The sequence below is a fragment of the Uloborus diversus genome, chromosome 10 (assembly GCF_026930045.1).
Source record: "Uloborus diversus isolate 005 chromosome 10, Udiv.v.3.1, whole genome shotgun sequence".
Lineage (NCBI taxonomy): Eukaryota > Metazoa > Arthropoda > Arachnida > Araneae > Uloboridae > Uloborus > Uloborus diversus.
This window is the reverse complement of record NC_072740.1, coordinates 92,118,694-92,145,359: the sequence shown is the minus strand read 5'-3', so window position 1 is coordinate 92,145,359 and position 26,666 is coordinate 92,118,694. Positions and strand designations below refer to the sequence as shown.

Sequence of the window (26,666 nt, the reverse complement as noted above, 5' to 3'; positions counted from 1 at the left end):
TTTTTTAAATATAAATACTATATAGTTTATTACATATTTGTGTGTTTGTACTCCTAATTATACTGATTTAATAACACTGCGAACAGTGTCTTTGACACTCTTTAGTATTGACTTCTTATTACTAACTCAAGTTGAACTATAATCTAGAATTTCTTTATGTGTGTGATTGTCTTTTGTAATTTACGTTGTATGTGTAACTTTATTTTATGTTGTTTACTGTTTGTTATGTATGTGTGTGTTTTCGTTAATAATAATGGTATCTTATCTAAAAGAGTAATGAACAAAGTTTTGCTGCTTAAGATCACAAAGGTATGTGTGATTTCTTGAGCGAAAAATTGTGTTTATTACGTTTTTAAATTATGACAACGTGGAGGCTTTTTAGTAGAATGGCCTTACAATAACAAGTTTTTAGATCAAAAGTTTTAAAATAAATTTTAACTATTAAGATAAGCATATAAAGTAAAATGCATTTCACGTCAACAGTTAAAATCAAAAACACGGAGCTAAACATTAAAATATGTCAATGATAACATGTAAAAAATGTTTAAATTATAAAAATATCGAAAAATCACAGAAAAAAAATGTAAATAAACTTTTGAAAAATGTAAAAGATCCACCGCTAACTTCCTGCACCAAAGCGATAGTTTTTTTTTGTTCAAATTCAAGTTTCAAAATTTCAAAAGGATTAAAAATTAACTGATAATTTGATCTATAAAAACTATCGGTGCTACTAACTTGTTAATTATTAATAGTTTGACCCTAGTTTCATTAAGTGATCTTCCTGCCTTAAAATGCACGTTTTTGTTAGTATGAGCATTCCATTAAAAATTTATTTACGTGTAGATCATAAAAAAGACGCTCGATATATTGAGATGAGATGGTAACTTAGCTGAATATCTCTCAATGTTTACTACATGCAAGCCTGTCATTCTTCTCGGGGGAGGGGGAAGAAGCTCTCTCTGGGAGTATAATACTCACTACATTTTATGGAAAGAACCACAAAACGCAAACACCGAGGCACAATTACATTATGTTTCTAAAATCTGAGAGGAGGTTGATCCCCTGATCCCTTAAATGACGGATCTGACTGTATGTTTATCTAAATCTTACTTCATTAATACCTACTAGTAATCTGGCAGGGAAGCGGCAGCCTATAAAGAGCGAAAGGTGTGGTCTCTGCGTTTCTTATGGTGAAGGCGATGTCTATTTTTAGCAAAGCGGCATTTGCTGCTTCAGGAAAACCCACGGAAAAGAGCAGTGAGAAACACACTCAGTCTACGTTTCTATTCTAGTAAAGCGGATTTTGCTACTCTTACAGAAAAGAAGAGCTAATTGGATGAAGATGCTGCAATACAAATCAGTGAATTTGAGAAAATCAGCTTTGAAGTTTTTTCAGCGTGCTTTTTTTTTCTTCTGCTTCAAACAATCAACACATTTTACGTATGACAGAAGTGTTGATGAAAAACTGTCTCAAGCCTTGATTTTTTTTCTGGTATTTTATCGTTTTAGTGTCAGTCCACCTTTTTAACTCCTTCCTCGTGAAGTGGTTTTGCCTCAAGATCAAAAATAGATGTACATTTCGAAGCTATAGGAGAAAAACTGTATTTAAAAAAAATCTATATACATCTGTATATAGTTAAAAGTTTTTCTATATAGTTCTGTATCGTTAAGTGTATATATAGTTAAGAGTTCTATATAGTTTTGTATAGTTAAGGGTATATAATTAAGAGTTTTCTATATAGTTCTGTATAGTTAAGGGTATATATAGTTAAGAGTTTTTCTATATAGTTATGTATAGTTAAGGATATATATAGTTAAGAGTTTTTCTATATAGTTCTATATAGTTAAGAGTATATATAGTTTAGAGTTTTTCTTTTTATTTTGAGTTGCTGTTGAACTGTGATGCAGCATTTCTAATGCACGGAAAAAATAATTCTCACTTCGAAATTGCACTTTCATAACAGGGAAAATTTCTTTAATTTTCAACTATGATTTATGTATTTTTTTGAAATAAATTGGAATATGCTGGTTTGACCAGTTGTGGTCACACTCGCTTAGTTATGGCCATACTAAAAACTAGTACTGGCCATGCTAGCTGAACTCAATTATTTTCAGAAAATACGCAAGCAAAAGTAGTCAATAATATTAAAACAGTATTTGTTCTTACAATACAATCAAAGTTAAAGGATCTTGATTTACCAGTTCGAGAAACGTTAAAATTAAAATAAGGATAGCTGATATATCTCCTTCGAAAGGATCGTCTTCACAACAACAAAAGGAAATAAATAAATGAAACAATTAGAACTATCCTGCTTTATTTCTGTTAATCGTTTGCCGGAGTTAGCTTATGTTTTATCATCAAGCCTAAATAATAATTTTGAGTTGAATGAAAAATTAATAGTATTTGTACAAAAGCCTCGTTGCAGAAAACTGGTGACCGAGCTTTAGTTGTGTTGCCTGATCGATATTTGATTTTTTTTTCTGTGAATGAAGAAGATTTAATTAATACAAAAAAAAAAAAAAAGGAAATTGAGGTTCATAAGAGTAAACATTTCCCGAAAAACGTTTGTTGAATTTCTGAACAAAGTTATCTTTCTAGATTTACCTTAAGTGACATTTTACTCAACTTATCATCAATTGTTTTACGACAGAGCAACCAGCGATTATTATAACGTATTTATAAATACTAAGAAACAAGGTTGGATCCAAAGCTACCTTGGAACCCAAAATGTCGAATAAGTCGGCCTGTCTTTTTCAAGGGGTTCTAAGTGGAGGGACATACTTTGCTCAATCAATGACAGTAACATTGAAAAATAATAAAAACATTAACTCCTGTATGCTAACCTAACATTACAGCATCGTTCAAGAATATTGTTTATTTTGAAGTTGCGAAAGAGCAGATTAAAAGCTGAATAACTGTTTTTCTCAAACTCTCTTAACTGTTTAATTAAGTGTTCAATATCTTCTTACTCAAATAAAACCTACTACTGTATTATTCATTTTTGGCCTCCTGCTACCATAACGGACAAAATGATTAATCCAGTTTATGAAAACCATACGTGAGGTAGTAAAATGCTTTAATTTTTAGAGTTTAAAGCTTTATTAATACTCCAAGGCGTAAAACCAAAAATTAAAGATATTTAACTTTCGTTTTCACTGTAAGTAATTCTTGACAAAAAAAAAAAAAAAAAAGTTAAAAAGATTGAATCCCGACTATGGGGAAAAAACACTAAGAGGTAAGAAACAAAGTAGGTACTGTTTGATAGCATCATCTTATTGAGTAAAACCAGTCATTTGGTACGTTAAATGTTCCAATTTATTTAGTTCTATTGAAATCATCTATCACTTCCACATTAATAACATTATAGTTCAAATTCAAATGCCGTTCTCGTGCGTTGTCAACTCGTCCTTTTTTTTTTCTTTCTTTCTTTCTTTTTTTTTTTTTTTTTTTTTTTAAATCAACGCACGACTACGGCATTTGATTTTAACTATAATGTTATTAATGTGAAAGTGACAGAGGATTTAAATAAAACTAAATAAATAGGAATATATAACATATCAAATGACTGGTTTTACTCAATAAGACGATGATATCCAACCGCACTTACCTTGTTTCTTACGGTTTAGTGCTTTTTGCCGTAATCGGGTTTCAGTTTTTTAAACTTTTTTTTAAATTTTAATATTTTTCGATTTAACTTGTGATGAACAAAAAATATTAGCGTGAGTAATACATACTTAACAAGCAAGCATTTTAGTTTTATATTCAAGAATGGTGAATTTAATTCATTGCTATTATATGAAAGTGATAATTATAAAAGATAGATCTTTTTTAATAAGACAAAAAAGAAATCAACATCAAACTTGTTTCTTACCTTTTGCTCTCTTAATTGGGTTATTAATAAATTTTTGTAAGCCCCGTGCTAAAAAAAATCGGTTAAAATCGAGATTTACAAGGTCAAATTGACTCTTCCTATAGTTTAAGTCAGTTAAGATGTAGCTTATGTTACTTTCGCCAAAATAACGAATCAATTGACACCTTATTCATAAAAATAGGATAAATGGTTTAGGCACAACGGTGGACATACGTAAATAAAAAGACTTCTAAGTTTAAAAAGATCAAAAAACCGTCTCCTGCTATTGTTGAAGTCGGTTAAAATGTAGCCTATGTTACCTATGCTATAATAACGATTCGATTGACACCTTATTAATAAAAAAAATCGGATGAAAAGTTCATTCGCTACCGTGGAACATACGTAAATACAAACATACATAGACTGCTAAAAATCACAACCCTTCCTTTTGGCTTCGCCATAGTCGGTTAAAAAGGGGGAAAGATGCCGTAAATAATTCATTCACAATGATAAAAAGATTTCACTTCGCAATACTTGTTTTGTAGTATTATTCTGGATTCAACCTATTAATAATCAATTCGAAATAGTGTGTCTATCTTTTTAACATAAATATATGTTTTAAATAATTACATAATTAAACAAATTAAAAATTCATTTTAACAAAAGAAAAACATTCAAGTCATATTTATGTCTATGCAAACTGACAACGGAAGTAATCGGTACACTTTTGTACCAGAGCTTTCAAACATAAAATTTAATTAATTTAGAAGGTTAATAAAAATAATTAAGTCACAAAATAATTTAAAAACTTCAAAATACATGACGAAAATTATTAGTCTCATGTTTATGTCCAAAAGCGCTAGTAGGGGTCTTAATGGGGAGTATTCTCACACCTATTGGCTTTTAAAAATAAAATAAAATTAAATAGACTACGACAAACTACAAAATACTTAAAAAAAAAACACACACACACACACACACACACACAAAGGATAAACTGAACGTTTATAGGCTGCACTTTCACCCCTGGGTTTTAAAACAATGTTAAATTGTTTTTTAAAAGTAATGTTAATCCAATACTTTTTCAAAATTAATATTTACATTTGTTTTAAAAATAATAATAATTATTAAATAAGTGATATTAAATTCATTTTAAGCAAAGGACAAATTTCAAAACTACAAAGATATTGAGAACAGATATATAAAATTTAAAAAATTAGATAATTTTAACAAAGATAAAAATGCATCTTAGAATTCGATTTACAAAAACTAATAAATTAGCAAATAAAAAATGAATAAGTAAAATAAAAAAAAAGTTATGAAAAATTAAATAGAACACTAAACTGTAAAAATAATTTTGAAACGTTTCTGGAAAATAATGGGCAGCTAATGTGCCAATAATATATCTTGCCAAAAACAGGAATGTTTCTTGCTAAAATTCCGTAACCTTTCTGAAGACTTTCGAAATTTCTTCGGTAAAAGTCAGTTATGTCTCTTGAACTTTCCGAGTCAACTGCGATAGGTTCAAAATAAAAGCTAGTTATTTTCCAAATCCACCTAAAAAAAAAAAAAAAAACGATTCCAGAAGTATTATTACAACCATGGCCACAGCTAGGACGGAATCGCAATGCTTGCAGAGCTAGGGAATTCAGAGACTAATATTTCGCTCCCATCGGGAACTTAGTCAATCTGAACGGGCCGTCATTACAACGACGGGGATATACACTAAATAAATACGCTCAATCAATCCTGGAACTGGTAGCTAAAAATATTTTTCACAACAGTGAAAAGTCTGCATTCATGATACTTGTAGCAATTCCGGAAACTTTATGACAAAGATACTGATTTTGACAGGAAGTCAATGAAAAACCCGAAAAATCCCTCATTATTTCGAGTAGAAAGAGCCATTTGCGGGTTCTAAAATTAAAATTCGAACTGTTCGATGCTTTTTTGGCATTCGTGAACCCTCCTACGACCCTTCTCGGATATAAAAAGTACCTTCCTGCAAAATTTGGTCGAAATCCGACATAAACTCTGGATTTATAACTGCATATATATATATATATATATATATATATATATATATATATATATATATATATATATATTCTCTGTTTCATTTACATAGATTTGATTAAAAATAAAGGTTATTGAAGGTTATTGGTCTTGGAAAAAATCACATTCTTTCAATTTTTTCACCAATAGAAAGAAAGGACGTTTAAAATAAACAGTTTAATGAAATGTTGAAACAAGAAAGGAAACAACTGCAAAATAGGTACTTCGCCTCATTGAACAATAATATGAGATTTCTTACTTTCCAAGGTAATAAAAGCTCGACAAAAGTTCAACTGATCTTATTTTTCTCCAGTGTAATTGAAAATTCTTCGCTGGACGATGTGAATCATAAACACAAACCCTTCATAGGTTTTTTTCAAATAGGAAAATGGAAAGGTGCGTGTCACTGAGAGCTGTTTCAGAGTTTACTTAATTAAACGGTCCGTAAAGTGGAAAGGCATTTCATTTTAAACATTGGAGATATTGACCTTAGAAAAACAAGTCACTATCTATTTATTTAAAACTTTGGTGGCATTGGCCTTTTATTAGAAAAACACGTCACCAGTTTTTCTATTTTAACCAGACTTTTGTTTCGAGGAGGGTTTTAGAAATCTATATGATCATTGAAGTTTGATTTAAATTGTATATTCAATTAATTTGTATTACAGTAGATTATTTAAATGAGGGGGTGCTGCTTTAAGGGCACTAACGTAGGCAAATGTAAAAGATGACGTATTTATTAAAGAAAAAAAATACAATGTGTACACTATATATATATAATTCCCCCCCGTTATATATTGGATGTTTTTTTAATAACTCAAAATAATAGATGCGTGTACCATGGAAGAAAGCTTGATGATGTGTTCAAGACCGAAAATATTTTGAGCTCCCCCCCCCCCCCAATCTTTCACCCACATGCATGCTTAGGGAGAAATATATGTAGATATAAATCGTAATTGTTTTCAACTACGCCAATTTAAGAATTTTGGGAAAAATGTGAATTTTTTAAGCTTTTGATTTTTGTAATAATATGAACCTATGATTAAAGGGAAAAACCAACGTAAATAAAGCACAAATTGTGAAGACAAAATTATTTACGTTGGGTTTTCACTTTAATCATATTGTAGCACAAAGCTTATATGATAATTTTTCATTTAATATGAACCTAGTTTAAATAGTATTGAAGCATATTGTGGGAATTTTGTGTGGGGCCGGGTTGCCTCCTCCGGGCTTTTTCCAAAGCGTAGTTCCGAAAACGTAATTTTAGACGACAGCCGATAACATGAAGGGTGCGGGGTCTATGGGCTCTCCCCTGGAAATTTTCAAAGATTGAAGTCCTAAAAACACTTGCTTGTCATTTTGATAACGTAGGGGAAGGGATAGGATTCAGGGGCAATTTTTTGAAACTGGGAGCTCTAAAACCAAAATATTAGAGAATCTCCAAGAATATTGGAGAGAGGGGTGTTGGTAGCTGTCGCCGGATTTTGTTTTTGAAATTGTAGTCTTAAAAATAAAATTTTAGGCTATTTTTGACAACGTTTATATATTTTCGAAGGTATTCTTGAAGGCAGGGGAGCCCTGCTTCCCTCTAAGTTCAGGGGCGCTAATTCTCCCCCCCCCCCCAATTTTCTCGCGTTCAAATTGGGTTAAACATAACACTTGTTAAAGTCCCTAATTTTCAATGAAATTAACATACTCTGCATCTTGCATCTAGAGAATCATTAAAAAGATGTATACAGTAGAAAGAAGACGTACGTGAACACGGGGTATGTGAGCATGGTATGAATTACTAAGATAACTTTAAGCAAAAACTCTTGAAAACTTCTCAAGTAATTGCAGTACCAGTCCTACACTGTTAAAACTGCAGGTTGTATGTGGCACTTTTTAGGGCGAAACGTTGTAACACCAGTGGCACCTCCTTATGAGTGGTATTTGGCTCCCTATGGCAATCTTAAAGGTGTCAGTTGGTTCCGTATAGAATCAATAAATCCGTCTGAAACAAATTTTGGAAAATGTAAGGGAAGAACCCCCGAATCCCGTTTTTCTTAAGTCACTCAAATTTAGTCTGAAATAGCGTTTTTAATACTTTAGCTTCGAAGCATTTTCATCAGAGAATCCCCTAATCTTGTCTCCGAAAATCACCTCAGATGTCCTAAATTTGCGTTTTAGGCGTTTTTGCGTAAAAGGCTCCAGTTTTAACAATCACTTACTATGAGAGTCCTCTACGGCGGGTATTCACTCCAAACTAAGTCACTGTATAAGGGGAGCTGACTCATCCGACATTTTGGTTCCTCAATTGTCGGGGGACAAAACTAGTATTTGTACAAAAGTCTCGTTGCAGAAAACTGGTGCCCAAGCTTTAGATGTGTTACCTGATTGATGTCTGATTATTTTATTCTGTAAATGAAGAAGATTTAATTCATACGAGATAAAAATAATTAAAGTGTGAAAATGAGGTTCATTACAGTTAACATTTCCCGATACATATTTGTTGAATTTGTGAATTAAGTTATCTTTACCTTAAGTGACATTTTTTTTTCAACTTATCATCAATTGTTTTACGACATAGCAACCAACGAATATTATAACGTATTTATAAACACTAGAAAAAGGTCCAAAAAAAAAAAAAAAAAAAAAAAACTCCAAAGCTGGCTTGGAACCAAAATGTCGGACAGGTCAGCTTGTCCTTTTCAAGGTATTCAACTATGCTATCAAACATGAAAATAAATTCTTGAAGTGATACCTACTGGTGGTTTTACTTTAGGTTTTTCATCAAATTGGAAAGCCTAAGCGTTTGTAAAGTGTTAAATTAATTTATAAAGTTCAGTTAAAATGTTAAGCACTCTGTATTATTCCTTTCTTTTGATTAGCACTTGAATCTTGGGTCGAAGTATTTTTTATATAAAAATCGTGATGTCTTAAAAAATATCAGCAGAGTTGCAACGGTGCATTGGCCCTTGTTTCATTTCTGATCCGTCGTGGGTTTGAATTATAGGTACACGATCGTATGTGAACATTCTACATGTTATTTATGATACGCTAAAACAGTGGTCCTCAACCTTTTAGTTCACGCAACCCAGTTTTCGATCACAATTTTCAACCGCATCATCAATCATAATTTTCATCATTTAAACTGTACTCAACAATTACCAAATTTATCGAAGCTAGGGTTGCCAATTTTGACATTCAATAAACGAAATATGCCCCCTTTCTAAAAAAAGTTACTTGATGACTTGTAATTTAGATAATTATGCTTCATTAGTGGCCAGAACTTATTCCGGCATGGAGCGATTCTTGGCCAGAGACATGTTTGATCAACATAGGGAGATTCTTATACATTTTAATAAGCAGATAAACTTCATAAAGTTAAAAAAAAAAAGAGGAAGAAGCTTTTAAAAATAAACTCAAGGTGTGAACACAATAATTGTAAAAATGTTTCATAACTGGGGCCAATATCCTCTCACACGGGAGTTTAAAAAGCAGTTCCAAAATAGATTTTTCCTCAAAATAAATAGATAATAAACTAATAATTAAGTCGACAGTTTTTTTGTCAGAAATAAATCAAATGTTAAATTAGCGTAACGTTTCCGTACAGGCTTAATGGTTGTTAGAGAGTTGGGTTGGGAATCCGAAAATCTCTAAGTTCGCATACACTCAGTCAAAATAGCATTCCAGCATCTTTACTGTAATTACTTAGTGCAGAGAAAACCTAAAATATGGTTCACACTGTATCCACAAAATTAGTTCAACATTTCACTAATATACTGGTGTTTGTAAAAGTATCATTACAATAGTAGGACCACCAATGCGATGGTTGCAGCTACATTTAGGTTTAACTGATTTCCTGGACCCTTAATCCTAGCAGCGTATAAGGTATTTGCATTATAATGTCTTTAAATGCATAACCTCGTTACCAAATAAGGACGGGAGGGCTGGGGGTGGGGAAGAAGGATTAAAAATTTGGAGTTTTACTTTCCTCAAAGTTATTTTTATGTGTTTGTATGTTTTTTTTTTTTGTGATCTAATTTTTTCCCACTTGTCCAGTTTTTCTAAGATAGTAAGGACTTGTCAAATAAATAAATAAATAAATAAATAAGCAAGCAAGTTAGATAAATACGTTCTTTATTTTTCTAATTTGTAAACAATGTACTGCGATTCATTGGAAGACAAAATCCAGTCCAGTGAATAACGCTTAATGTCGTGCCATTTTCAATATATATATATATATATATATATATATATATATATATAATAAAATTATATTAAGTGACTGTTCAAGGGGGAAAAAACTGATAGAACCGCTTGTCTCTTTCTTGTTGTCCCAAATATCAAAGGTTTGACATTATTACAAAACGCATTAAACATTTGAGTACAAGAAACAGCTATTTTTTTAAAAATTGAATAGCATAAATAAAGTTGCATAAACTTTAACGCAAAGACGAAAACTATGTTTTTTCATATTTTGTTCATTGACCATTAAGAATTCGATTATGGTACAGTTCTTATCGTTTGAGAACAAATGGGAAAACCTTTTTATTCATTAAATTAGTTTTCGAAAAGCATTTTGAATATTTTTCTTTTCGATTAACTTCAATGCAGGAAAATGTGTCCGAAAAGAATTAAAACACACGAACTTACAAAGGCGGCAAAGAAAATTACAAAGCGAGTAATACTTACAAAACCGCTATCGAATGCAGCAGCAAAGAAGTTTCTATATTCAATTAAACTAATAGAGTAAACATTTGAGTTTCAAGATAATCAAATTGTAATTGTTGAGTAGAATAAGAAAAGCGAAATAAAAGTGAAAAATTAGGGAAAGGGTCAACGCTCGCGAGTTTATGGAGGAAATCCACCTTACACTAAAACTTCAACCGATGTTTCCTCATCATTACTCGTAGAATTTTCCATTTGCAGGCTTGCAAAGATTTATTAACTTCTTATATTTATATCTTGTTGGAAAGAAAAACTAAACTTAAACTTTTGAGTCGTCTTTCAAGTAAAAATGTAAATTAAGTTTATAAAATATATAAATTACCTAAATAATTCAAATTGAAAGTTAAAAAAGGAGAGCAGGTTAAATTTTAGTCGAAAATAACATTTGATATGAAATTAATTAATAAAATAGGTTACTGTTTCCTCATTGAAACTTATAGGAATATGCATTTGCAAATTCGCTAAGATTCATTTTTTAACTTCTTATATTTGTATTTTGTTTGGGAGATAAATTAAATTGAAATATTTTTTTAGCATTTTTTCAAGTAAAAAACTAAAATAAGTCAAGTTAATAAAATAAGAAATTATTTAAACAGTTGAATTTTAAAGTTAAAAAATATCAACAAGTTAAATTTTATTCAAGAATAACATTTTATCATCTTATAAAAATAAGGTGAAATGAATCAATAAAATAGGTTTTAGCTATTTAGTAACATTTGCATCATTTTTTTCGAACAATTTTTTTGTTCGTCATGAACACACCCTCGAACGCTTTTGTTAATTTCAAAAAAAAAAAAAAAAACTTTATTTTGAAGGGCTACAAAACTTTTTGTAGCCCAATGTGGGAAAAAATCAGATACACTACAGCTAAGCAGAAACGTCATATGTGAATTATTTTTTAAAATTGAGTTACGGTCATCAAGTGGTTCTTATTTCACCTAAATACGATGTTCTAAGTATTTAAAAAAAAATTCTGAAAAAGTTGCATCTAAGTTTAATACATAGAGGCCCAAAGCATTAAACGGGAATGTCTCATTTTGAACTAAACTGCAGATACGACTTTTACGCTTTGCACGGCTGTATGGATCTTAAAATGTATCTAAGAACATGATTTTCAAGCATGTTTAATGCACTGAAGATGAATTACTAACCACAAATCGTGCTCAAGATTGGAAAAGAAAGCAGAATATTCTTCAAATTAAAACGAACCTTGTGCATGAAATTTCGTAGCAAGATTCCATGTTAACGAAAAATTTAAAGATATTCTCTATGCTATTACACATAAAAGTCAAAATATTAAATGTCAAAAATACAAAAATTATGTTTGATACATTTCTTTAAATTCCTAAAGGTGGGTGTGAAAGACAAGCAACATAACATGAAAATAAAAAAAGGCCATCCAACAGAAGAAACTTAACACATTCTTTCTTCAAATTTGAACTTATGCTTCACTGGATATTACTTTCTTTATATTTGCCTTTCTCCTTCTCTGTTTTGCAAACGAAGAATCAAGTTGATTCAACTTCCACTGGAGACAACTTTAAATCTTGACCTTGTAAATCATAGTTTTGTTAAATGGATTGCTATTGTTAGATATGTAACACTATTAGCTGCGTTCTTTGTTACATTCATTGGTCTGAAAGCCTTTAGCTAAAGAAATGTAATTACGATATTTATCTTTACAATATTTTTTGTATCTAAGCGCAAAAGAAATGGCTGCAGTAAAATTAATCGTCAACTTTTAATGAGTACGGTTGACATTAATTCAAGAACAATTCCTTGACTCCATCTTTTAGTTAAAAAACTCTAAAAACAAATAACGTTATTACATTTTTCATCATCTGTTTCATTTTTTTTAATGTTTGAGAATGTAAACATTTTTTAGTTTTGAATTTTATGCGTGCAGATGACACAAAATTCAAGATTTAAATGCTGATGTTGGTGGTGGATGTTAACAAAAAGAGACAAAGAAAAGAGAGAGAGAGAGAGAGAGAGAGAGAGAGAGAGAGAGAGAGAGAGAGAGGAAGAGCGGAAAAGCTTGGTTTATGTTTACATTATATAAAACAGAGAATACTACAATTAAAATGCAATGGCAAAAGGTTATAAACGTACGTAATGTAGTTTATAATGCAGTCGTTTAGTATCAAAACCAGCAACGAGCTCAATACATATTTAGAAATTTTACAGAAGAGACCAAAAACATTCATCCTCTGCCCACTTCATTTTTGCAGAATATTTTTTTTGTTTGATTAATATTTGGTGTATACCTCAATTTTTGCTTTCTTTTTTAAATTAACAGCATTGTTTAATTATTTACGAATAAAAAACATTTAGATAGATCTGACTTTGAAGCGAACTGGCCACTTTTTTAAAACAAAACTGTTTCAATCAAATTCCAATTGAATTCATGTGCTATTTCAATTTCAGAGATGATATAGGGATATATCTCCTCCCCTCGAAACCCTGAAAATTTCTCATTTTCAATCAAAAACATGAGTTGACTAAGCAATTTATTATAACAATGTTGTTGGTTGGTATTACTCGTAAGTTTTTTTCTTTGGACATGAGTTGGAAGCATGGAATGAACTGGTTTTGAAGTAAAAAAGGCTTATGGCAGAGGTTTTTAACTTGATTGAGAAAGTATTTCATCCAAATTGTTTTGTGACATGATAGTATACAAAGAAATACCCCATTGCGGGGAAAACAAACGCTTATTACCATTATTTATTAAACACTTAGAATAAGCTGGTTTTGACACTTGACGCCTCAATTACAATTTACAAAGCTCAATTTTGAAGTTTTATGGCTTTTTGTATTGAAAATTTGATGCGCCTCCGTATTTATTTTTAGCGTGCTAATGTATGGTAATGTAATATAATGTGTGTATGTAACGCATGCACACATTATAGCTACGCAGGTTTTTAAAAGCAAGAACTAAATTTCGACGATGAGTTACAGATAGTAATTAAAAATACTTAATTAGTCTAATAAAATTAGTTTGCTAAAATATTTTACCGAGAAGAACAATGTTAAGTTAAAACTCGAATTATTTTGAACTGTTAGAGCTTCTTAAAATGTACTAAGCTCTGAGAGTCAAGAGGCACAATTGTAATAAATCTCAGCCTGTGATACGAATTCATCTGCCCAAATTTCTCTAAAAGGGAAAAATTGTTTAAATACTATCAATATTAAATAAGTTCCAAGATTTGACGTATATTTCAAGCTTACTTTCATTCCATTTATGCGAATTAAACTACTTTGTTGCTCAAAAACTCGTACTTTACCCTTTAGTTATGGTAAATTTTGTAATATGAAGTGTAGATGAAAGACGAGAAAAATAGTCAAGCTAAAGTTTGTTATTCTTTAAAAGGGCTTTTAACTGACGTAAAGCCAGAAAAAATTGTGGCTACGATTCTTGAATCATCCTAGTACACAATAGAATATTTCAAACACACTAGGAAATAGTCAAGTACCAAGAAAAAATCATTTTGCAATTGATCAAATTGCCATACTTAATCTAGCTCGGTGCTCGAAGAAAAATATTCAACTTCACCTTTTTATTTAACGACTTTTGCAAAAGAAGTACTAATAAGTGAGGCTCAAATATTCTACAACTGACACATAGTATCTTGATTTGGTGTACCTTGATTTAATGCTTAGTAGAAACTCCCAAACCGACATAAGAGTAATTCATCGATTCACTAATTCGGGTAGTAAAAACTGGTTCACCAACTTGAGTTTCACTACTATTATCTCAAAGTCGGTGCTCTTGCATTGCTATTTTAAAACTTCTGTCCATTGAAGACTAGATAATTTTCACTCCAAATTCAAACTTTCTATACAGCTAATTAGTATAATTAATATAAATTCACATGCTAAGCATTGATTAAGCACTATTAAAGCAGAAATGTTTTTTTTTTAAAGTGGAATTAATCGATTTGGCAACTGAGGCATCCATATAACGAGGCACTCAGTATCACATTCGTTAATGTAACGACCCATAAAATGATACACCGGATAGAGTGATCATGACAAGAATCAATTCATGTAAACCAAAAATTATTCAGTTGTTCAGTGAGGGACAGCTACCGGAACAACACTACTGTAATTTGAAAGTGGACCAAAAACGTGAAGTGGTTTTTCAATTAGGAATCTTTATTCATTTATCAGAGAGAGAGAAAAAACCTTCCTGGTTATCCTCAAGCGGTCCATCCCGTTGATCCTCACCCTCCTCTTGGCGACGGAGGGTGCATTTGGCGCCGGGTTTACCTGTTGCAGTAACCCACGTTTACGTGCAAAACAGTTCCCGAATGGTCGGTGATCAGAAGTTGGTGAAGTGACGGTTCAGTCAGTGACCCAAGCAGTTTCGTGCCTCCTGGCAAAAGCGGAAAACCTGGCCCCGGCCCCATATGCTAAACCTTACGGAACCTGGCGGAAGATTAAGATGGCAAGTGATAATCGTGCTGGTTCCCTCAGCAAAAGTGTGCAAAAACATGCAGGGCGAGCTAAAGAGAGGGTAAGTTTGCAAATAAATTTGTGAGATTATGAGCAACATGTAAATTTAAGTCAAATAGTTCAAGAATTTTGGTTATTTAAAAACAAAACAAAATGTGATTAAGACTGCACATCATAATCGTGCTGGTTCACTCAGCAAAAGTGTGCAAAAACATGCAGGGCGAGCTAAAGAGAGGGTAAGTTTGCAAATAAATTTGTGAGATTATGAGCAAAATGTAAATTTAAGTCAAATAATTTAAGTATTTTGGTTGTTAAAAAAAACAACCCAAAATGTGATTAAGATAGCAAGTGATAATCGTGCGGGTTCCATGAGTAAAATTGTATAAAAACATGTAGGGAGAGCTAAAGGGAGGATAAGTTTGCAAATAAATTTCTGCGATTGTGAGCGAATTATTAATTTAAGCCAAATAATTTTAGAATTTTATTTATTAAACAGATAACGAACTAAGATTAAGCCGGCAAGTGATAATCTTGCATAATCCATTAGCTAAAGCTTAATAAATTCGTGAGATTATGTGCAAAATATTAATTTAATTGAAATAAGAGTTTCGGTTCTTTAAAGGATAAACTAAGATTAAGACGGCAAGTAATAATTTTGCAGTTTTCATCAGCAAAAGTGTACAAAAACATGTAGGGAGAGCTAAAGAGAGGTTAAGTTTGCAAATAAATTTTATGAGAATATGCACAAAGTATTAATTTAAGAATTTTGGTTAATAAAAAGTTAACAACCTAAGATTAAGATGGAAAATAATAATCTTGTCGTTTCCATCAACTCAAGTGCGAAAACATGCATGTGAAAGAGAGGGTGAGTTTGTAAATAAATTTGGGAGATTAAACACAAAATATTAATGTAAATCAAATGATTTAAAAGAATTTTGAATATTAAAAAGATAACAAAGTGTGAATTGTGTAAGTCAAAAATTAGTACCAGTAATGCGTATGAGTAATGAAAGTTATAAATTCTTAAATTATTTCACTTGCATCATGTATAAAATATTAATGAAAATTTAAAAAATTAAGAATTTCAGTTATTAAATAATAACAAAATATGAATAGACAGAGAGAGAAAGAAATCAAGTTATTTTAGTTACATAAGAAGCTTATGTACGGTATTATTCTAAGTAAATATTGGTTATTTAAAAACATTCTTTCAATTTTTTTTTCTCTTTATTTCTTTCATACTTCTTCGCTTCTTGAATTACAATAAGATGATTTTTTCCGGTAAATAAAAACTGTTATTCTCTATGAAAATGCTTAATGTAAGGATTACTGAATTGAACCTACTTATTGTTTTAATTAATATAAGAATAAAAATAATAACAATAATAATAATAGTAATAATAATAGTAATAATACTGTACAATATTTTGTAAAGCTTTAAATATATTTACGAACGTAACTAAAATGCAACTCTATTATTAAATTTTCAAATGTTCAAGGGAAGCATGTATCAGAATGATTTAACTTTATATGTTCTGAAATGAGCGTTTAGAAACAATTTCATTGTATACTTTTTAAGCATTCTATCTCATAGTTTTTATTTCGTTTTTATCTGCTATATCAATGCAAATGTTTGCACTAAGTTCACGATAAAATCTATTATTTAGTTTACGGTTCGCTGTGTAAAATGTATTATCAATTGATCGGAGAGAGTTTGGTGAAATGAGATTCATGATGTGTCAAGTGTCATTTCGCATTTCAATATTGATTAATCTTCCCACCCGATACCATATATATGTCTATTTTTATACTTAAACACTGAGATGTTGGGAAACGGGTGTCGGAATTCAAATTGCTTGTTTAAGATTTTGTTCTTTCTTTTGACGCATTGTTCATTTGAGGGATTTCTTTTCGACTTGACATTTTACAATAGTATTTACAAGTTAATTTTTCGTCACTTGTCATCTTTTTGGGCACGTGAACAAAATTTTAAATTGGGGCTTTAAAAACAATAGTTTTTTTTTTGAATGAATTTTTATGGTTTTAGATAAGACTAAACGTTAAAGTGTAGCAGAATTCAGTAATAGTTGTATATATTTTGTACAAAGATTATTTCCGTCAATTAATCGAAAAAAAAAAAAAAAAAAAACTCATTTCATCACAAATGATACACGAAAGTCCAAAGTCAGGTAAATATCGGCATTTGCCGATGAAGTTCAGCATCCACAATGCCAAAGTCATCGGTGAAAGGTCGAATATTTCAAGTGAATCACCGGTAAAAGTAGTCATTCTTCAATTTCGGTCTTTATGATAACATTTATGTTTATTTATTACAATACAGCATTTTCAGTGATTTTCATGACAGATTTCAATAGTTCTTAGCAAAAACTAAATAAATAAATAAAAAAAAAAGAAAAATTGGCAATGAATAAATAATTTAATAAATGAATAAATAAAAATGAAAACAAAATAAAAAATAGTTAAAAATAAAAACAAAATTAAAATAAATAAAAATTAAAATTAAAAATAAAAAAATATGAATATAAAAATAAATAAAAATATGAATATTAAAATAAAAAACAAAAATAAATAAATAAATAATACTAATAATAATTCGCAAAAGAAAAAAAAATAAAATAAACGATTCTAATAATTATACGCAAGTTGTATCGATAACATAAACAAAGGTTTTACAATCAATTTTCAGGTATAAAATTAGACGTAAAGTATTTAAAAAGATACGAACTGATTTTTTTTTTTTTTTTGTAATATAGCATGGTTCACCAAAAAGTGAGCCTCTAAAAATGTCATTTTTTTTTCGCTGCTCTGTTTTTTTTTTTTCAATTGTTAACTCTAAAGCTGCTGGGATAAGTGAAAGGTTTGATATTTGCTTAAAAGATCAACAACACCATACTTTAACATCTAACACATTTGATAGTAATTAGCGTCTCTATAAATTATTTAAATCTTGTTCTCGGGCTTACCATTTGTTTCTTTTATATCATTCCAAAATTGCATCATTTAAAATATGTTATGCTACTCCAGTGGCTCAGCGAGGGATGATGTTGGAAATAAATTCGTCAGAGCCCTCGGTTTAAACACTTGTGCCAACCAAATATGGTAGTTTATGTGAAGGTACGGACTGTTATGACCGATTCCCCCCCCCCCTCTCTTTCCTCCCCAGAAGGTAAACTCTGACTGCGCAGTGCTACTTAAAAACAACATTGCTTTATCTTATACTATAACATTTTTTTATTACTTTACATGTTCATATTTTTTCCCTTCCTGGTTAATGTTATGCTGGTCAAAACATTGTTGCTTTTCTATAAATATTGCAAACATGGGTACGTTAAGAGTTTAAAATTATACTAGTAAGCATCTCCTTTTGTTTCCTTCTTTTTCATGGATTAAGAGCATCTTTATTTTGATTCTGGGATGCTTTTTTGCTGTTTTTTTATTTTACTCCTTTAAAAATAGCATATCCATTTATAAATATTGGAAACTTGGAAGCGTTAAGAGTTTAAAATTATAGTAAGCATCTTCTTTTTTCTCCTTTTTCTCTTTTCATAGATTAAGACCATTTTTGTTTAGATTCTGTGATGCTTTTTTACTGTTTTTTTTTCTTTTTTTACTTTTCAAACATTTGTACTCCTATTAAAAATAAATAAATAAATAATAATGATAATAATACTTTAGTAAATATAATCTAAACAAATTAGTTTAAGAACTAAGGTACTTTCTTAACGTAGTATTCATTCTTTTATTAAAACTTAGTTAGCGTAATATTTATATAGAAACATAAAGCAAAATTAAGTAATCGACTTCAAACATTATGTAGCAAAAGTGCATTAAATAACAAGTTTCATTAATAAGAAGTTGTCAAACTGGTAAACAACCCAACCTTCGTTTCCTTGCAATCTCAAGGAAACTCTCTATTTTTTAAAAGAATGTTTCATCAAAATTCTCAACCGTTCAATTAAGTATAAAGCATGCCTAACTATATTGAAGTCTAATTTTTCCAAGGCGAAGTTAAAATATCTTTCCGCTTACTTAAAAAAATGAAAAAAAGTGTAATGTATTGTGTAATTTTCGATAAAACGGAAATAACAGTTAAAAAGAATAAAACTAAATTGAATAATTAAATCACTTAAAAAATTGAAGTTGGTTAGAAACTTTTTCTGTTGGTCGGCCTGTCTTTCTCTTCCCAATAATAATAATATTGGTGAAAATTATCCAATTTGAACAAAATACTTTCTATCAGAAAAATGTCTGCAGAGAAAATTTATTTCTAATTTCCTATTTTGAAAGTTTTTTTTTTTTTTTTTGAATTCTGAACAGTTTCAAAAAGCTTAACATTAGTGCCAAGAAAATTGTAAAGATCTTGAACTTGAAAGTAGATTTGTTTCGAGCAAATATTATTGGATATAGCTCTTAACGTAAAATTAAAAATGCTGTAAAATTCATTGATTAAACTATTACGTGCAATCTTTCGGTCATTAAGTATTATTTCATTTTGTTTTTCATTTAGGTTAGGTATTTTAGGTTGGTAGTATTTTATTAGATTTCGAGTTAAAACAGTTTCGTTCTCAATATTTAAGCGTATAAGCAAAGCAGAAAAAATTAATCAACCGAGAAACAGCAAAAAATTTCCCCCAACTTAAAATATTTTAATTTTAACGGATAGAAAACATAAATATGTATATATTAACGGATTTTTTGATTTAGTTACCTCAAAGGTATATTTTGAACAGTTCAAAAATATTAACAGTAGTTTCCCCCTACGGGCGATACCTAAACATTTCCTCTTAAACAACTAGTTAAAAAAAAATTTCTTTCGCTCGAAAGTCGAGGAAATTGCAGGAAATTCTAAACACACATTGATTTTTTGGTTGTAAGAAATAGAAAATAATTCATTGAAAAAACCCACATCCATTTTTCCATCATCGGCGAAAGTTAGAGATTGATTGACTGAATAAAAGTGAAGATAATTCAAAACGCTTTTTTTTCCTTGCAATAGAAATATATAAAAACGATTTTAATATTAGTATTAAGAATTTATTCGGATACATTTTTTTTAAGTTCTGAACTTGTTTCTGAACTTCCATTTTTTTTAGTAGCGATTTAAAAACAAATTTGTTTCATAGAGCAGCTTAAAATTAATTGTGCATTGTAGAAGATTTTCTTTTATTATGGTTCATTTATTTAGTTTTCTATCCATTAAAATTAAAATATTTTAAGTTGGGGGAAATGTTTTGCCGTTTCTGGGTTGACTAATTTTTCTCCTTTGATTATACGCTTAAATATTGAGAACAAAACTGTTTTAACTCGAAATCTAATAAAATACTACCAACCTAAAATACCTAACCTAAATGAAAAACAAAATGAAATAATACTTAATGACCGAAAGATTGCACATAAACGTTTAAGCAATGAATTTTACAGCATTTTTTATGAGCAAATTGTTTTCTTCGTCCAAAAAAAAAAAAAAAAAAAGGAGAAGAACATTTTGTTTTTAAAAAAGTGTTTTAATTTTTACGTAAGTGCATTTGAAGTTAACCTAATACGAATGAGAAAACTTTTCATCTGACTTTAAAAATAATGTTTGTGTACTACAAAATAGGATCGTTCAGATCTTAGTGAACTTATAGCTAAATATCTTAGAGCAGTTCATCTGAAGAGAGGGTTTATACAAGAAGCTTTATATATACAGATTATTTTATTCCAGGAAGGCCGTCATAAATTCCGCGAAAGCACAGCTAGCTCATTTCTACAACTAATATCTTTTCTCATTTTCTACACAGACGAATATAGGACAAAGTGAAATAGCGGGGTAAAGTGAAATGGTGAAATATTTACTCTGCTTTTAGTGCCACTTTCCTAGCTATATTTTAACTATGTAGTAACATATGTAGTCTATTTCAGTCAAGAAAAAATTACATTTAAAAATAAAAGCATATGATAATACAAGTAATTTTCAAAAATTTATACTCAACTTGTAAAATTTTGTTGTAAGTCAAAAATTATTTTGATATAACCAAATGATAAAGTTATTGTTATTAAAATTTTAAACATTAATTTTGATTTTTGAATAGTCGGTTCAGTATTTATTTAGTTAATATTTAGCTTATTTGTATTTTTAATATTTTTCACAATTAGTCAAGTGCATGCGGGGCAAAGTGGATGGGGAAAAGTGAAATAGTACATTTTTTCAGTAAAATTCAATCATTTACTAAATCATTTAAGCATTCATTTATTATTTAATTTATTTGCATTCCTTCATTTCATAATTCACTTATTAGTTCATTCTTTCACTTATTTTTTTATTCATTCACTCTATTTTATTCACTCATTTATTCACTCGTGTATTAATTAATTAATTACATTTCATTTGTTAAATTTTCCTTTTATTTGTTCATTATTTTGCTCAAAAATATTTTTTACAAGCGAATAGAAAATATTTCATTCACAAAGGAAATCATTTTTCCCCTTGGCCCATGAAAAAATAAATAAATATATAAAATAAAGTGAAAAAATTCCTTTTTTTTTTTTTTTTGAAGACACAAATTTATTGCCAAAAATAAAAAATGTTTCAATTCAAGTCTTATTATGAAAAAAAATTATCTTTATTTATGCATTGTGATTTCAAAAACGAATTCCCAATTTGTTCATTTTCAAAAAGTTCAGTCATCTTAACTATTTCACTTTGCCCCACATTCCCCTACTACAGAGCAGTAAATAGAAATTTAGTTAGATGTTATGGATAGTGAGAAATTAATTATCTGGAATGCAATTACTTTATGAGAATAAACGACAGCAACTCATTAGAGTCTACAAACAACTTTACTTAAACATTTTTCTGTACATATATATTTTTTTAAAATTTAAATAGCAGTTCGCTAAAAGCTTTTGGATAATAGGAGACAACAATTCAGAAAGCCGTGAGCGGTAATACGTATTGATAGCATTGCATTTCTTTATTGATTTAACAAAGCGGGAGGATGTGGGATCAGAACACAATCTTTATTTGTTTATGTACAGTAAACCCCCGATTAACCGACAGCGGATTATCCGTAAGTCAATCAACAATCAGGAACATGTATTTTCGCAGTAAAAAGCAAATACCAATGCCTTTTTTTTGTTGAAAACTTGTAAATTTAAACTCAGTTGCTTTTGTTTTATTTATTTTATTTTTTGTGCTTTCGTCATCGTAAATCCACTTGTTCTTTATTGATGGTTAAGTTCTGTTGTGCAAAAATACAAAACATTTTTACTGTACTGTATATATTTTCACAGTTTGAAAAAAGTGTTATGCATCAATACAGCTAATTTTTTGAAGATGAACAATTTTTATCTTATTTGTCCCTTATTTTAACATTTTTGCAGCTTATCCGTGATTTTTATTGTCCACGGCACTAGTGACATCCAATTCCACGGATAATGGGGTGTTTACTGTATCACCATACTAAAATTTTCTAACAAGTTCGAGATCAAAGGTTAAGAACATACGTCGCAATAATAGCATGAACATGCGCCTGCTAAGTATTTTGTTCTTTATTTTTCTCGAAAAATTAGAATTACTCTTTTGCAATTCATATTATTTCAAACAGTTTTTTAAACGAAGATAAATGTAATAATTTAAGAAATGAATCGAAATATTTTTTAACGAAACAATCCAAGCAGAATCATGTTCAACAATGTTCAAATTTCAAACCCGTTTACCGTCCAAAAGAACGGTCCGTAATTTTTTTAAGAGATTGTACTGCATCGTTCATTTTGAGAAGTCGGGTCTTTTAGATCGGTTCGTTCTTGAACGACACATCCCTCAAAAAGAAGATTGATTAAAGTATTGTCTCTTTAACACTTTACTAACTGTAAGCTGTGCGGTAAAATGTAGAACTTCTGGATACTTAAACTTTTAAATTGCGACGAAAATAACATGCATGTTACAATTTTATGAAAATCGGTTCAGTTGATTTTGTGCCAACGGATGTTACATATGTCTGTATGTTCCGTTAATGATGCAAAGCTAGAACTATTTTACAAATTTGATCAACTTATTATTCAATTCAGATATACTTGATTAATTAATCACGTTACCTACATCTTCAATTAAAGAGTAATACTGAACAGAAATAGAAGCATGGCAGCATGAATGCAGACGTATTTTATTTACATTGTTTTCCAAAAGAAATTACAGTATTTATTAATATATTTAAATTACATACATATGCATATTTATTTATTTTTTCCAATGTTTAAATTATGATCAGTCAATAATATGATAAAAAGATACACTGTAAGAAAATTCCTAATATCACGGATAAGTTTCGGACAGCGTTCACTGTAAAAAAATTCCGAAACGTTACTGAGTACTTCCGTGTCACGTTTCGGGATTTCAATGGTTTTTATCCACTTCCTGGAAAAATCAAGTATCATTGTCAAAAAATTTCCTGAATTGCTACAAGATTTACGAAGGCCGACTTTTCACTGTTGTGAAAAATATTTTAGCTCCCAGTTTAAAGATTAACGGAACATATTTATAAAGTGTATCGGCTTCTGTTCGATTACGGTTCGTCCATGCTGATTAAGCTCCCTAAGGGAGCGAATAAGTATGGACTACGTTGCATTGCAAGAACTGCAAGCGAGTAAAATTCGCGATACGTGCTTGCAGTTCTGGCTTTGCTTGGGTTATGTTTGCAGTGCTGCTTATGGAGCTTTCTTAATCAATAAATAAGGAAGGTGGCGAGCTATTATATGATACCTACTTAAGTTTACTCTAAAGTTCAAGATACATGACTGGCTCCAAACGGGATGATTTCTGAATTTTTTAGGAAGCTTCCGGGATAACTTCAGGAAGGTTACTGAGTTTTAGCAAAAAACGTTACTGGTTTTTGTAAGGTATGTTACTGGGAAAATTTGGGCACATTAGCTGCAAGTTATTTTCCAGGAACGTTTCTGAATCGTTTTTACAGTATTCCAGGATTTCACAGGTTTTCATCAATTTCCTGTGAAAATCAAGCATCCTTGTCAAAAAATTACCTGAATTACTACAAGTTGCGCAAATGCAGACTCCTCACTGTTGTGAAAAATATTTTTTAGCTACCAGTCCAGATATTAACTGAGCTTGTTTATTAAGTGTATCGTCTTTCAGAGTAACTTAGCTCCCGATGGGAGTGAACTGTATATCTCTGGATTCCGTAGTTTTGCAAGAGTTGTGGCCAAGTAAGATGCTTAGTGCTTACCTGTAGTTCTGCTTTAGCTTTGGTCATGATTGCAATAATGCTTCAGGAGATTTCTTGGTGAATCAGGACGGTGTCAAGCTATTATTTTATACCTACTTAAATTTTCTCTGAAGGTGCCTGATTTGTTTCAGAGACATAGTTGGCTTTAACCGGGAATATTTTTGTATTCTTCAGAATGATTCCAGGATAATTTTAAGAAGATTACTGACTTTTAGCAGAAAACGTTCCTGTTTATTGCAAGACACGTTGCTGGCAGAAATTGGGCACCTTAGCTGCCCACTATTTTCCAGGAACGTTTCTGAATTGTTTTTTTCAGCGTATATTATAACTTATTTGAATTCGATAATTTATATAATAAATTTTAACTTTTGGGGCACATAATGCTCCGTGATCCTTAAAGAGTTTAAATAGTTTCTGTAATACAAACATGGGCTAGCGGATTTACTACTTTCATTTCTTTAGTAAATGACGGAAATGAATGTTCGTTACAAAATATAACAACGACATTAGCGTAGACAAACAGCTGAATGACTTTTTGTCTGAAGCTAATGAGCAAAAGTCATTCAGAGAAGGAATTAAACAAAGGGTTGAGCAAGCACGATAGCACAGTGCGGCATACTTTAAACTCAATAACTTCCAACAGAATTTAATTAGCGTGAACCTCATTCTCAATTGAGCTCTGCTCTGGTACTTATTTTCAATTTCAAAGTGAATTTTAATCTATTAAATGGAATTGACGACCGACAGATGAGGAGGACAGCTCCATATTTTAAGAACTTCCAGGAATAAGCAAAAGTTTTACATTCCTTTTTAAAGATTTTTTTCTAATACATAATATTATGTTCGAAATTGACTCTCTGAAACAAATTTCAGTGATATTTTGATAAAATATAAAATAATGGTTTCTTGCGTAATTAACTGCTGTATATTGGAAGTGCCCCGTTTTTGCTCCAAATACAGGTTAGAAAACAAATACATTTTGAATTTTAAATAATAAGCCAAACAATATTTGACTTTAATTGGATGCAACTCTTGTGATAAAAAACACTTCAGTATTGAAATAACACATAAAATTATTGAGGAGCTGTATCGTTTTTCTCCTGAATCGTATCCTGTTAAGTCTCCTTTTCTTTAATATCCTATGGAATATTGGTTGGAGAGGTCGTGTTCTTGTGAAAAATGAACGATAATATTTTTCATCATAAATTCAATACAAAACACGAAAACCAGCTGAAAAGGGAGCTGTCCTATTCTTGCACCGAAATCTTCAATTTAGGTCAGTTACGCGTGAAAATATGTAAGTGCTGAAGACCAGGGCTGCGAAATCGGAGTGGTTTTAGGGTAAAAAAATAGGAGACGGCGTCGGGAGTCCATATTTTAAAATGCCAAGAGTAGGCATTTTAAACTAGCAAGTTTAGTTTAAATTTAAACAAGTAGGCTATTTGGAGTCAGTAATTTTTCCTCACGTCAGAGTCTGCAACTTTGCTCCCACTGTGGAGTCAGAATCGGAGTCGGACTGATTTTGGGGTAAAGTAGTCGGAGGCTATAAAACCAATGGAGTCGGAGACAGGGTCGGTCTGATTCTGACATCTGATTTTGGGATACATGGATTTTGGGTCGAAATCTGAGGTTCAGTTATTTTCCCTTTAACTTCGCATTCCTACTGAAGACGACAGATCTGCTCCGCCACTTCTTTTGTTAGAAGTTGAGCCCTGACTACTGATCAACCATTACTGTACCTACAAAAAACATTGTAGCTTTCAATGTCTACGTTCCAGAACGTGTCATCATTAAAGATCAAACAAATCCTTGCATGACATAAGAAATAATCGAGCATTTTTCTTTCACGTGCAGCAGTGACTAAAAATAAAAACATCACCTGCGTGCGTGATTCCATCAAAATACAAAAGCAACAAATAAGTCCCATTAGCTATGTGTGCTTAAAGTTGTCCCTAAGTAGGTCACCGTGTTAACAAATTTAATCGAGGAACTGGTTTACTTAGGATATTCTCTTAGTGATTGTCCATTTCTTTCCGCGGTGGAAATACCATTAGTTGATGATACTATTATCTTCATACTATTATCTCCATTTGTGATCGAAGCGTAGTGATTTTATCTGGTATAAGAGTAATTCAGTTTTGATATTTACATTCATGGTGTATCTGATGTCATTCCCTGCGTAGTATAATGTTAACGCGCTGAGAATTTAATATTGTGAATGAATAATTAGCATAAATCATGATCAAACTTAGTGAGGGATGTTGGAATGCCATTCAAACAATTAATACTTACGTTGACTACTGAGACTGTTAAAGAGTGGAAAAATGTATTTTTTTTAAATTTTCATTGC

At 30.6% G+C, this 26,666-nt stretch overlaps 1 protein-coding gene across 2 annotated transcripts in view; it reads left to right on the top strand.

Moving 5' to 3' along the window:
- Nucleotides 1-14,938: 14,938 nt before the first annotated feature.
- The window catches only part of LOC129231275 (myc box-dependent-interacting protein 1-like), a 107,688-nt gene continuing 95,960 nt past the window's right edge, over nucleotides 14,939-26,666 (top strand). The window contains exon 1 of one of the 2 annotated variants that reach the window (XM_054865557.1): nucleotides 14,939-15,135. In XM_054865557.1, the coding sequence (XP_054721532.1) occupies nucleotides 15,064-15,135 (72 nt within the window). In that variant the 5' untranslated portion in view covers nucleotides 14,939-15,063. Of the gene's footprint in view, nucleotides 15,136-15,155; nucleotides 15,311-26,666 lie in introns of those variants that run through there. The other variant, XM_054865558.1, reaches the window with a different exon arrangement.